This window comes from Cyanistes caeruleus, chromosome 1, assembly GCF_971803275.1.
Source record: "Cyanistes caeruleus chromosome 1, bCyaCae1.hap1.1, whole genome shotgun sequence".
NCBI classification, from domain to species: Eukaryota; Metazoa; Chordata; class Aves; order Passeriformes; family Paridae; genus Cyanistes; species Cyanistes caeruleus.
In genome coordinates this window covers 124,383,100-124,397,425 of record NC_141701.1, presented here as the reverse complement: position 1 = coordinate 124,397,425, position 14,326 = coordinate 124,383,100, and the positions used below count along the sequence as shown (strand labels likewise).

The 14,326-nt window shown below is 33.8% G+C and overlaps 1 protein-coding gene across 21 annotated transcripts in view; it reads right to left on the bottom strand.

Moving 5' to 3' along the window:
• DGKB (diacylglycerol kinase beta) overlaps positions 1–14,326 on the bottom strand; it is a 384,986-nt gene that overhangs the window by 200,207 nt on the left and 170,453 nt on the right. For all 21 annotated transcript variants that reach the window (XM_086855550.1, XM_086855613.1, XM_086855560.1 and 18 more), the window contains 2 exons: positions 9,494–9,568; positions 1,824–1,909 (listed from right to left, as the gene is read on the bottom strand). In XM_086855550.1, the coding sequence (XP_086711676.1) occupies positions 1,824–1,909; positions 9,494–9,568 (161 nt within the window). The remainder of the gene's footprint in view (positions 1–1,823; positions 1,910–9,493; positions 9,569–14,326) is intronic.

Sequence of the window (14,326 nt, the reverse complement as noted above, 5' to 3'; positions counted from 1 at the left end):
GTGTCTACACCTAAGCACCACTACCAGGAAGTCACTGGAACTAACACAAGACCTTAGATGGGTTTGCCCATCTGAAATTAAACCTGCTATTCAAAGGGAGCACTGACCTGTCTGATCAAAGTCCTTAAGTAGCAATTTTATATTTATTAAACTATGTTTTGAAATGAATGAGTTTATAGCATCTTTTCAGTCTTTACTGGTATTTTTGTAGCATTGTAAGCTCAAGGATGTTTTCAAAATCCAATGAGAATACCCTTGTCAAGAAATACAGCCTTTCTGAAAGCTGGAACATACATTTCAAATATATAATTTGTCAATTTTCCCAATTAATGTGAATGAATAGCATGTCTAGTTTAAAAGTTATACTTAATCAAACAGATATTTTGTTTATAGAAATATGCACAACTATCAGCAATAATCAGCTTGAGTTTATCTATACAATGGATGTAGCAGAGAAATCAATATTTATCAATATTTTAGAAAGATTTAACATTCACATAACCTGTTTAATGGAAATCTTCCAGAGAATGTGATATTTAATAGAGTAATTAAAAAAAAAAGTTTTAAAGTTTCAAACTGATGAGATTTAGTTTTTTCCTTTTGTTTATTTTTTTCTTTCCTTTCTTTTTTTAATTTTCTTCTCTCATGCAGTGCTCTCAGCTAAAGCTCTTTGTATATCAAGAGATCAGGGAAGACCAAATTAGAAAGTGTTTAGAAACAGGTGTACCCTTACACTTTATATGCTAAAGTGCTTTTGCTCTGTAAAAGACAGCATTGAAAATATATTTTCTGCACCTGTGAAAAACGATGGAATGGATGGACCCCCAAGTAATTTCAGTTCCGTAACACAAAAAATGCTGCAGAACATAGTATGTTACTGAAAGAGAAAATAACTGCATGACATTTTAGACCTCATGAAAAAGGTGATTACACAATTAAGAGCTGCAAAACTTTTTTTCTTCCATGTTTAGGCAATGCACTTGATGTTTATGTAAATTAATTTATGACTGTGAAAGCTCTTTGAGAGTCACTTGCAGTACCTTAGATTTGCAAAAAGACTTTTTCCAACCAAGATTAAAAATATTCCTTTGCTATCATTCCTTCATTACACCAAGTCTACTTTTCAGTCAACTTTTAAAGGTTTTTCTGGTCCCCCACATAGCACACATTTTAAACACTTTAGTTAAATCTTCAGTTGAGTTTGTTGACCTCTCCTCATCCACTTCCTAATTTCCATTGTAACACATGCCCACTGTTTTTCTCTGCAGCTAACACCAAATAAATGATCATGTGATATGGAAGACATTCTCCTTAATAATCCTTGAGAAGAGTAAGTCTTTTAAGTCTGTAATAACTTGACTTCTGGGCCTTCCTTATGATTTTTATAGAGGATTTTGCAGACAGCTGACCAAAAGAACTCCAAAACTAAATTATATCTCAATACATTATCTTTATTATGGTATAATATAGTATAAACAAAAATTTGGTAACTAAAAAAGGCAAGTCAGCTAAATTAAATTGTCTTAAAATTAGAAAGTTAGATTTTATTCAATTGGAGAAAATACTTTGAACTGAAATTAAAATAGATTAATTCAAATTTCTTTCTTTCGGGAAATCCAGGAACACTGAATTTGTCTAGAGATTTTAAATAACATTTGCAATTTGAGTACCCTTAAAAATAAGCATGTCCCAAACTAACACATTTCAAAAATTTAAATGAACAAGCTGTTGTTTGAAAGCTCTATCCATGCATTGGTATATAAGGAAGACCATTAAAATGAGAACCATGAGGCAAGCAAAACCCTGTAAAGGATATAGATTACCTATGCAATCCAAAATCCAGCCCACAGTTCCATCTCCACCACATGCTAGTACTCTGAACTCAGCAACATCTCGGAAAAAATTTAACCTAAAAAAAGTAAATGAAGATACCTAATTATGATCAGTATAACTGTGCATTATGTAAATATGTTATGGCTAAAGACATTTTATTTAATAGCAAATAGCAAACGATCACTGAAAACAAAAATAACTTCTGCTTATGCATTCATTTTTTAGACAAATAAAATCAAACATTATTATTATCAGTATTATTATCTGAAAAATTTCAAGCGAAATTAGTAATTGAAGGGTTATTATGGTACACTAACAGCAGAAAAAATTTGGACCTGATGGACAGTCCATTCTCTGACTTCAAAACTTGTTTGAAACTATCATCACAAAACATTCTCTTTTCACTTAGTTGCAAATGGAGAGGTAGTCTCTGAAGACAGAGAAGTCTATGTTGTCTAAATGTATTAGCCATAACATTTATCTATAGGAAAACTTCCTTTTTCGGGTAGAACACTGGTACATATTAAGCTGAACATTCTGTGGTTGGTAAAAACAACTTTGCATCAGAGTTTAGTAAAAAAAGAGAAAGCATCAGATTGAAGGTCCTCATTCCATCGTCCTAAAAACTGTATTTTAAAAATAAAATATCTTTGGCAATATTTGCCTGGCTATTTCTGCTTCCATATCCATCAAGTGAGTATCACCACCTCCTCATCCACTTCATTCTATATCAATGTTTCATAATGCTGGAAAGTGAGAATATATTAAAGCAACACTAACGTGCAGCATTTTAATTTAAGGCATTTTTAATTTAGGCATTTAATTTAAGGCATAATTTTAATTTAAAGGCGTCACTTCAGGATAGCTTTTGACACATGCTGAAATCAGTCAGTCTTTACACATAAATTGTCACTAGACAAAAAAGTTGCATTAATTTTGTTTTATTACTAGGTATGTATGTGTATGTTCATATTGTATTCATTAGTGTTACAGATATCTTAATAGATATCCTATGTTCTAGAGACCAGATCTGATATCCAGTTTGCAATCTCCTAATAAATGCACAACTAACATATTTTACACAAATTCTGGAATACAAGTAAATATAGACAATTGCTTACAGGTGTTTCATTCCAACTGTTTCCCATATGAAATTGTAATGCTGCAGGGAGAATGTAGCTTCTGTCCTTAGAAAGTTTTAAAATTCTTTCGGACGTCTTGATAAAATCAAGAGCATATGAAAAATTACAGAGTAAGAAAGCAAGAATGGGAGAAGGAAATGAAAACCACAATGACCAAAGGAGTTATGTAATATGTAGAAGATGACAGGACAACCTCTTGTGCTATTAGTTTTTGACCAGAATTTCAATTTTAGCCAAGTTGCATAGAATTAAGCCTATCACATGTCCCACTACCTGTAATTTTCTCTGCTCAGAAGAGCTCTTAAGCAATTTCAAGTGCAAATATAATGCCTGAAGCATGCTTACTTGCCCTATATATTAAAGGCTGCCTTACTCTTCTCACCCCTTTTATGTTCTACTTCACACATCTGCAGGAGAAGTGCTATAGGATCTCCTGTGATCCCAAAATGCAGTGTGCCAAATCCAGCCAGGTACACGTGGGGAACACATCTAATAAGCGTCTGTGCTGCAAGATCCTCTGCTGGAAGTCACCTCACAGCACTGCAAGGGCAGGCACTGAGATGTGCCCTGGCCCACAGGTGTGCACGCCCATCCCTTCTCGAGGCCTGGCACAGAGACAAACGCCTCCTGCCACCAGCATTCCCACTTCTAGTCCATGTGTTGGAGAGTTACCAGGCGTAATTACATTGCTTCCTATACCGAGAGTATTTCAGCTTAATTTAAACTATAGCCCAGAGGTGATGGCAGGCTACTGACTTCTAAGGATTTAAACATTTCTACCTCAGGTAGCAGATACAGGAAAGAAAGTCTGAAAAGAACCAACCAACCAAAACAACCAAAAACACAGGGATGATTTTAGCATTGCTCCAGACTGGAAGAATATAGACCTAAACCTCTGTCTCTTTTTATAAACATGCTTTTTTTTCACCATATGGGTATCAAACAATTTTTTTGTTTTGACTGTATAGTTAATCTTCATCAAAAAAGTGTAACTTTAAAAAAAGTGGGGGACTGAAAAATCTGCCAAAACCATATTGTCAAAAACATTTTCAATAAGCTTCATTTGTACTTCTCTTGGAGCTTTTTATATTCACAGACAGTGCATTTTCCAAGCAAAGTACAGCATTAAATACACATAACTTTTTATTTTTATAGACTTAAATATAAAAAATTATACCTACATTATATACATATAATAGTATAATATATATAATATATATAATAGTATATATATCTAACACACAAAATACATAAAAATAATGCATGTTACAGTGTATATTTGCATATATAAATGCAGTGTATATAAATACACTATAGCAGATATAAATATTTATAAAATCAAATTAATTTATAAAATTAAATATAGTTATATAATTATATATGTAAATAAATCTTATTCATTGAATTAGAATGTGCAGCCTACATTAGGAGTTGGGAAGGGAAGACAGTTTTCTGTTTTATAAGGTTTCATTCAGACTCAGTAAGTGTTACAATTGTAAAGAAAGAATTTGACACATTTCTTTATAGACTTTTTGGGAAAAAGTCAATATTCCTCACCAAGAAAACTGCACTCAATTAGTGTTTTAATAGCACCTGCTACTTTTTATCCACCATTTTTCACACGGTTTGAAAAGAATTTAAAAAAAACTGCTGGAGAAGAACTTAGTAAAAGTGGTTTAAATGAAACTGAAAAAAAAAAAAATCAAAGTAATTTTCAAGATTTTGTGCAATGTCAGCCAGAGTTAAAAGACCAGAATAGAAAATTTATCCTGTTTTCTTGGAAAAAAATTGAAACAGTTAAAGTAATTGACACCAGACTAATTCTATTTTGCCAGAAACAAGGATTCAAATGCAGTTACTGAGTTTCTGCTGATAAATCAGTAATTTCCACCTGAAAGAGGGCAACTGTTTCAGCTACCTATATTACTCTAACTCAGTTTTTCATAATCACCTCACCAAATCCATAGGAATGCAGGAGATCTATTTATGAATAAAATACAAATGCTAGAGGATATAACTATTTGATTTTGAATCATGCAGTTAATTGATTTATGCACAGGTAACAAACACATACACATTCTTATAGAACAATTTAGAGAAATACCTGAAGTATTAATTTTAATTTATTTAATTTATTAGAGTAAACTGAAGTTTTACTCATATTAATGAGCACATAAATTGCAGTATTTTCCATTTAGTTCCCTGCATATGACATTTGGTCTTATACGCAAAAGCAGTGCATTATGCAGAACTTCAGGTACTCAGCCACACAAGGTGGCCTAACAGCTACGCATGATATCCTTCATCATTCTTCACTCACAGTGGAAGCAAAACTTAAGACTGTCTACAGCTCAGAAGAATAATCCACTAGTGGATCTCAGGATAGGTTTCAGGTGCCAACAATACAAATGTCATAAAACCAAAAATATTGTTAAACAGCTGCTTAAAATATATCTCTAAATTCAGGATTTAAGTCTCATATATGAAGACTCGGTGAATTCTAAGTACTACTGATTTATGGTGTACAAAACAAATTTTTATCATTACAGTACAACCAACTCACCATTGCTGGCTTTGCCATTCTTTGGCATAACTATAATTCTTCCAAGAAAATATGAACAAAATTCAACATTTTGTTCAGAAGAAAATCCCTATGCAGTTATTATCTTCCAAAAATATTCTTGGTGTATATACCTTCCTAGAATACTCTGGGTATTCCAAATGTGCTACAGCAAAGAAATGCTCTAGCAATCAATTCAAATAATTAAGGAAAATAGTGTCATTTTCAAAACAGGCCTATTGTTTTCTGAAGGTAAAAAAAGCCCAGATGCTGTAGAGTCCCAACTAAATTACAGTGTAAGTTGTAGGGGTTCAGCTTTGCTGCCTTGGGCATCTTTTGAGTGGGCAGAATTTAAGATGCAGAAAGGCCTGTTGAGGCAAACTTGCAGCAAAAATTTAAAAAATAGATGCTCTCCAAATTAAATGCTTATGGAAGCTACAAAGAAATACAACTTTTGTGGATGTAATTTCTATAATACAGTATAAAAATACCATAAATTAGACATTTTAAATAATAGAACTTTAGGGAACAGAGGCCTTTTCAGAGGGACAAAGACTTTGTGAAACGCTGACCACTCTACAGAGTCCTGCGGCTCTGTGGCTCGACTGCTATTCATCCTGCTATTATTTACCTCTCTGTGAGGTGAACAATAACTGAATTTCAGATTCTTCAAGATCATTAAATCCACAATAACAGTTGTTGTCAGAAGTAGGAGACTCCTATAGAGATATAACAACCAAACAGGGAAACTCTTTTCATGGCAAAAAAACACAGGTGCTAGGCACAAATTACACAATGCATCAGCCCAGCAATTTTCACGTCACTGTGTTAACTGTGGCAGTCTGTAACCGTGGAGTGTACCTTTTATGCCTCTGTTCAGCTACAGAGCTTACAAGGTTTTTCCAGCTCACTTGTATCCCTCCACTGCCAATTAAAGAATGTCTAAACCATTAATTATTATACCCATGTTTAAAGTGTACTGTTGCCCTTTGGCTTAGAGCTCCTTGATTTTCAGGCCTCACTGCGGGTCTCCGTTGCTGGAAAGGAATCAGTGAAAGAGTCGCTGCCATGAGGTTTATTTGTATCATGTACATATTTTTATACAGACTATGCACATCACATGTCTTAACATAAACTGCTTCAAAAACCCTAGCAAAGAAGCTGCAAGAAATTGCTGTTGTTCCTTAACTTCTTCATGTACCATCCCATCTATTATGAAAGTAGGCAACACATCCACTTCAGTAATTGTACACTGAGGTTACGATACTAAAACTGACTGTCAATTTGCTCAAAATATTTTCCTGTTGTCCTGCTATATGCCAGCATAGTTATAGAAAAATATAGAATAAATGGTACATAGAAAGGTGAGGCTTTTTTATGGTTTTGGGAAATTGTGTTTTGGTTTCGTCTTTTTTTCTTGGATTTTTTGTTGTTGTGGTTGTTGTTATTTTGGAGTCTTTATTCCAATACATTTCTCTGCAAGAACATGGTTATCCCACTAAAGAGGTAGAGCAGTAGACACAGCATTTGAGCTGCTGACCATTAAAAAAATCCAAACCAGCAGTTTCAGCCCCCCTCTAAGATTTACAATTTTCTTAGTCTCCTAGTTCTCTTCTCCTTCTCTCTGCCATTGAAAAGGGGAGGCTTAGATTTTTGACAATAATGAACTGGAAATATCAATTCATGTCAGCCACAGATGTTTGGAAGTTAAGTTACAAAACCTGTGAATGTTACCTTCTTGCTTGATGACAGCGACCCATGAGAAAAATACCATCAAAAATTAAAAACATTAACTTATGGGTTAAAGCAGACAGGTTGGCTCTAACAAAAAATACAAATTCTTAGCTAAGAAACTAGAAACATTTTATAGATTGAGTAAACATAGCAGAAAATAGTACTTAAAAGAAAAAAAACCTCTCAAAATAGGCTCAACTGAAATGTACTACAGTAATATTAAATGCTTTAAAATAAATATACATTATGCTTATCCCCTTTCTACTAAATAACTTACTGGGATGAAGAAATACATTTCTGCTTTTCTCTGTGCTGCATAGTACCCAAATCTTGTCCATTTTGATCTAAATTTCACATGTAGGATGAGAACATTAAATAAACATAAAATTTGGATTGACAATCCAGTATAACTGGCATTACATAGATGGATGAAGGAGTGGACAGATGGATGAATGGGCAGGTTTTATTAGGCAACTCAGCCCTTGCAGAAAACAAGTACTGGTAAATGAAATACCGGAGTTTATTCAACTTCTCAATTAATGGGCCAAATTATATGCAGCCTACAAAGTCTTGCCAGGGGGAAGAAGTGATGGCAGGAGACAAACTTGAAATTTAGGATTATTCATATCTGTGAAATGAATAAAAAATATTCAAAAACAAGCACTGCCAGTTTGAAAATTAATTAGAATTTTCTTCAAAGTGACTCTGAACTAAAACTACTTCAATTTTTAGAAAGAATTGAAAGGAAAATTGAAAACATTTTCTAAAAAACACTGTCCTGGTTCAAAAGACTAATGTTTAAATTGCTTCCGTGCAGGGTTTCAGCTTGAACTTAACACTGCCCTCTTGTGCCTCTATCTTAAAATGCATTTTCCTCTACATAGCAAGATTAATGAAAACTAAGTCACTTACAGACAGAAATGCAGCCAATTTTTTTTTAATTTCGAAGACAGAAGATGATTATGAACAAAAACATTTGTTAAAAAATCATCCTCTAAATTTCTAGCATGACATTTTTATTATACAGTAAGTAAAATCATATTTGTTACTAGCTTTGTCTCAGTTAACCCTTCCAGTGTACTTATTCTTTGAAGTAAGCGTACTTAAATTTTCAATATGTGTCAAGAATAGCATAAAATCAACAAACTTCATTCGAATAATAAAAAGAGCACTAGCATTCAGATACAAGATGAGTATAGGCATGAAAGAAATCATGCATGTCATTATCTCCATTTTTTGGGCTGGTTTTGCACCATTCAGCAGGTTAACATTAGCCACACTGCAGTGCACAATATCTTAACTTCTAAAAGGATTGAGCCCAATATGCTTTTCACTTTCCTCAATGCTACACACATCTCAAGGTCTAAACAAAAAAAAATGTAAAGATGAAAAAAAAAAGTATTCAAACAACAATGTAAACTTAATGTCAGTGAACGTGTACCTTCTAATATCCTTCTGCAACTCTTTTCACTGATGTAAAATTTCATGTATCAGTGATATAAGTAAATAGCACCCAGTACATACAAAATAACAGAGAGAGCAGATACTTAGTGCTGCTCTGTCTAATTTTCTCCTACCAAAGCACCCTTAAAAAGGAGGCAATATCAGGTGGTTAAGGTTGGTGTTTGATACTCTGCAATTCTCCTGTCTTCACATGAATGCTAATTAAGAAGAATCACAGAGGAAGCACACTAAGCAAGGGACTGCAATACCAGCCGGCTCATCAAGCACTTCAGTCCGCATTAAAAGCCCCTGCCAGCACAATCTAGCCTGGCCAGCCATTTTCCAACCACTGCATTTTCATGATTACATAACTGATAAGAAGCTTGCAGTCACCAATACATTACAGACACCTTTGCATGTGCACATATGTGTTCATGTGAAAGAAATGCATGTCTTGCTGGTCAGTCTTTGAGGCCGCTGATATACTGAATACTTTCATACAAGCAACCCCCAAGAACTTGGGTTGCAGAAATGGAAGCTGCAAATAGGATTAAGTTTATCCCACAGTTCATATCCAATAATGCATGGTTTTCAGCAAAACATATGAGACATAGCTTTGCTTGTACAGATAAACAAACAATACCTAAACATTTCTGCAACCATTCAGAGAACTGCAGTGTTTATACATTCCAAACATGCTATATGTACTTCAGTCTGTTTATTTGATCATACAGTATTTTATTAAATGAGCTCCTGGTAATAATATCAACTGTAAGCTTACCCTGGCATTGGTCCATTTCCAGAAAGACTATAAACTTGACGAGGATTTAAAAGGTACTGAAATTTTCTATATATTCTGAAAAGGTAAAAGAGACAAGGAGAAAATATTTACTTACATGTTTGGAATTTTTTTAAACCTTTCAAATAAAAGAATTAAAGAAGTTAGAACATACTTTAATTATTTGAACTGCAGGATCTCATTTATACAAGAAAATCAAATACTTCAACACAGCAATTATAATTCATATGTAGAGTGCATTGTGGGGGTATAAAGTTGAAACAGAAGTACTACAAGCTATTTACAAATAAAATGCTGTGTATAGACAGAAAGAAAATACGATAAAGAACTATAATTACACAAGAAAAGCTGAATCAAGAAAGCATTTTGGAAAGCATATTGATTTGTATTAAAGTAACTCCATGGCAAAGGAGAGATTTCTTCCTGAATTTTTTTGCAAACACAGAATTACAAGTATAATTAATTGCAAAAGCTAATTGGCTTTGCCACCCACCAAAAATGTTTGCATAGGCTGAAAAATGTTCTGATAAAGAAAACCTGCGGTCAACTACATTTCCACGGGATTAGATTTGAATCGGAAGAAAATGAAAAAGATTTGAAGCATTCTTTTACTAAATTACCCTTATTTTAAAATTACCTGAATAATAGGAAGCAATTTATTGATACAGCATGACAAGCATTCCCCTATCCCACGAGAGCCTATGTGCTCTCCTACCCTCAGCAATTATTTCTTCAAAAGTGTAAATTTAGAAATTTGAGTTTACTTGTCCTAAAAGTAGAACAGAGATTTTATTTCTTCATTACAAATATTAGAATTGTAATTTCCTACAGTGACTGGAATGCTAGTAGTGATTAGTTTCTCACACAGAAACAAGAAAGCACACAAAATAGCTGGGGCTCAGAATAAATAAATACATCTGACATCCATGGCAATAGTTTAAATTATAAACCCATGCTTCTTGGTTTTAATTTTAATGTTTCTGTCTTTAAGGTAATTAATATTTTAATGTTCTTACAAAAGCATTGCTTTTTCTACTGAAATATTTCTTCTTTTCTTTATAATCTCTTAAATAAAACAGAAGCCTAATAGGAGATGAACTCTAGGTTAAAATGTCCGTGTTTTCAAATACAGAACAATAAAATTGTCTAGACACAATCTATCTGCACATTCAGGGATTTTTTTTATTTTTTTTTTAACAGAAATGCATAATTTATCAGGGTAGCTGGAGAGCAAGTGTGCAAAAATACTGAATACAAACAAATTCATAATTATCTGTAAAATTGCCAAATTGGAATATTTTCTTAACTTCTCAATTATTTAGTGATAGCAGCTTCATAAAGCATTTTATTCAAGCACACTCACACAATATATTCCTGTTGCCATTCCTGACAGAAAAAGTCAGTATGAAATTACTAGTTTCATTTCGCAAGTATGCACATATCATTGTTGATGGCTGCGACAATGATTAAATCAGACTTTTGGCAATGGATTTACAACACGATATACATATTCCCATTTTACCAATGTAAAAGGAGTCTTCTAATTAGAATGTGTGATTTGCTTCTAAGAGATGTGTGGAATTTAATCTGGTCAAAGGTGATGCTAATTTGTGTAGCTGACCATGGCAAGTTCATGAACAGTATTTTTACGAAGTCACAAAGGTCTAAGTGTTATTTTCTTAAAGTCTGGCACTACAAAACAAACTAGCCACTACCTACACTCACAGTGCTTTGTCAGGTAACAGTGAAATGTTATAAAAGACTTCCTAATAAAGAGGAGTCTAGGTTTTTCTATTCAGAACCCAGAAGTCTGACTGCAATAATGAAGAGATGACACTGAATCGTACTTGACTCAGTGCATACCATTCATGGCTACCAGTTGAACATCAGTACCTGCTAATCACCCCATAATGACTCACAACAAATGGCACATCAAGCTTTAAGTTATTAAACACGCTTATGTATTCTAGTCTGTGTGAAATTCATAAACTGGTGGCTCATTTCTATTCATACATTCTCAAAAAAAAAAAAGTTAGAAACTGTTTATAAATGTTTCCTTCACACTAAGCTGTACCCAGACCTAACAGGGTGACATTGGGAAGCCAAGGAAATGGACAGTAATTCAACATTCCATTTTTATATCTACAATACCAAACAGTGACTCTGATGTGGTCCTGAACGCCTTGCTTCCACATGTGAGGAGGGAACTGGATGTGGTTTCCTTGTGACTGGAGATTTGTGCTGAAAAGTGAGGTGGTGTGGTGGGAAATGCCCCAAAAGACATTTCTGTGATGAAATGCAATTTCATGAATGAAGCCAGTTTATGAAATTACTACTTGTCAACAAACAGCTGTGCTTCTGTAAATACTTTTGGGATTATTCTGTGATCTGGAAAACTAAAAAGATTCAATTTAAAACACAAATACACAGAAAACTTTCTTCATTGTCATTTTTCTTTGTATTTTAGTCATGCCCATGATCTCATATAAACCTCAGAATACTCTGCTAACATAACTGAGGAGCCAGAAAATGACGACAGAAGTGGCCATCGTCTTTAAACAGCTCAGCTACTGAAGGAAATATTTTAGAGTGCACTTTGGGCTGAGTTAGATTAAGCTGTCTTCTGAAGAACAGAGAAAATAAATGGCCAGAAACTAGCTGGCAATTCAAAACTGGCAATAAAGTTGACTACACTGTGGAAAAAGCTGGCAAAAGCTGGCAATGCCTTCTACCACAACTGGGAGACACACCTTCAGTCCTCTAGGGGTTATTAAAGATGTGGTTGATATGGGTTTAATTTAACCCTGATGTCACACAAGGAAGAAGCCAAGAATTCTTCTCCAAAATAAAAATAAGAGTTACCTTCTCTCCCAGACAGACAATATTTGAAAAAGATCATTTGAAACTGCTTTTACATTTTGTTTCAATGCTAAATGAAAGCTCAGAAAGGTAGATTAGTCAGAAGGGAGGAGGGAAGAGCTACTATGAACCCAAGTTATTTGAAAACAGCAAAGGTTAAAAATATCATCCACCTGTATTGCACAGACATTGAATGTGGAGTCAGCAGGAAACGTCACTGTACGGAAGCTGATCTCCAGCACATCCACCAGCACATTTGTCAAGGAAACAATTGTGTAAACTCACCCTCTGGTCAAGCAAATAAACTGGAAAATGGGGAAGTGGAAATCAAAGTAATGAGTATGGCAAAACAACAACATGATTTAGAAGGACTTTTATGTGAGAAACATTACCCTTAACAACAGCGTTTAGAAGCACTACATGCTTTTTGTATATTCTTTCTGTTGAAAGAAACTATTTTGTGAATGGTCTACTCTCTCTCTCTCTCTCTATATATATATATACATTCTATTCACAGATTAATGAAAACTGTTCCCTTGATCAGTCAGATCATAAATGCAGACATGCCAAACCAATAGCCCTAGAATGAAATGGATGGTCTGCATTTTTTTTGGATGAAATTAACTGCACCTACCCATTTCATGCACAACCACTGAAAAACATGTTAAGGTATGATATAGCCTGAGGAATTCACTTGTCTGGGTTTGATAAACTCCTATTCAGTCTCATGCTCAGTTAAAATCTATTTCTAGTGTGTGAAATCCTTAAATTCATCAACTTTAATTCTATTTTTCTACTTTCTTCTTAATAAAAATTATTAAGTTATAAACATATTTTTATTCTATTATAAACATATGCATTATCTATTAAAAAATCATTCAAGTCTAAATAACTGTAAATACACTTGAGTTTTACATGATGGGCAATTATTAACCTCCTAATCGAGAAGAAAATATAATAGGGCTATTGTCATAATTCTTTATTTTGCAATTATATCTGAAAGTCATAGCACTGGTCTTTACAATAGAAACCTACTCAGGAAGAAAATATTTATCACTACACATTCTTAAAAACTGAATTTGTAATGTAATGAAAGTTTAAAAATGTGTCTATAAGATATGGTTGTAGAGAACACATTTTTGTGTTCAGAATGCACTTTTTCTACATATTCACTCATTTCCCATCAGCCCTCTGTTTGAACATTTAAAAACTAAAACTAAAGAAACAAGCTTATTTTACCTTTAAGTGATCCTCAGTTCTTTGCTTTTGCATTTGAGAGATTTAAAAAAAATTACAACATACAAAGGAAAGGACCGTGAATTACTTGGGCGTGCATTTATTCAATTGGTTTTCAGTTGGATGTATGAACTCTCCTCAAGAATAAAGGCAATGAAATGGGCTGGGCTACCATATGGTAAGGCATAAAGTCTTGTCTGGGGAACACTGGAGTCTTGACAATCTGCAATAACCTTTCCGTTTTCAATGAAAGTCAATTACAAATCTTATTTTTATTCATCGTGACCTCTAAAATACAGAGAATCCTAAGTAAAGACTGAGGAATAGTAAGGACAGAGGATCTTTAGTAGAAGATTTTCTTAATCTGAATGAATCAAGATAATGAAATTCTGATCTACAAAAACTAGAAAGTTGTGGGTTTGTTTTGCTTTCCTTTTCTTACCTTCACTGCTGGGGAAATCTTACTTTTCTTACAGTGTATCCTCTAGTCCCACCCCCATCAGCACCTGACCAGATTACAAAATTGCTCTAACAAAAAAGCGTGACTTGAATGCCATTTACTTGAAAGTTGGTGATCCTTGTGGGTCCCTTCCAACTGTGAAGAAATCTGTGAATCACCATAACTGTGCATTTTGCAAAGTAACTTATGTCTTGAAATGTCCTGTGATTTTACTTTCCACAACATATAACTGCCACAAAATTGGAGGGTAGGGAATATAT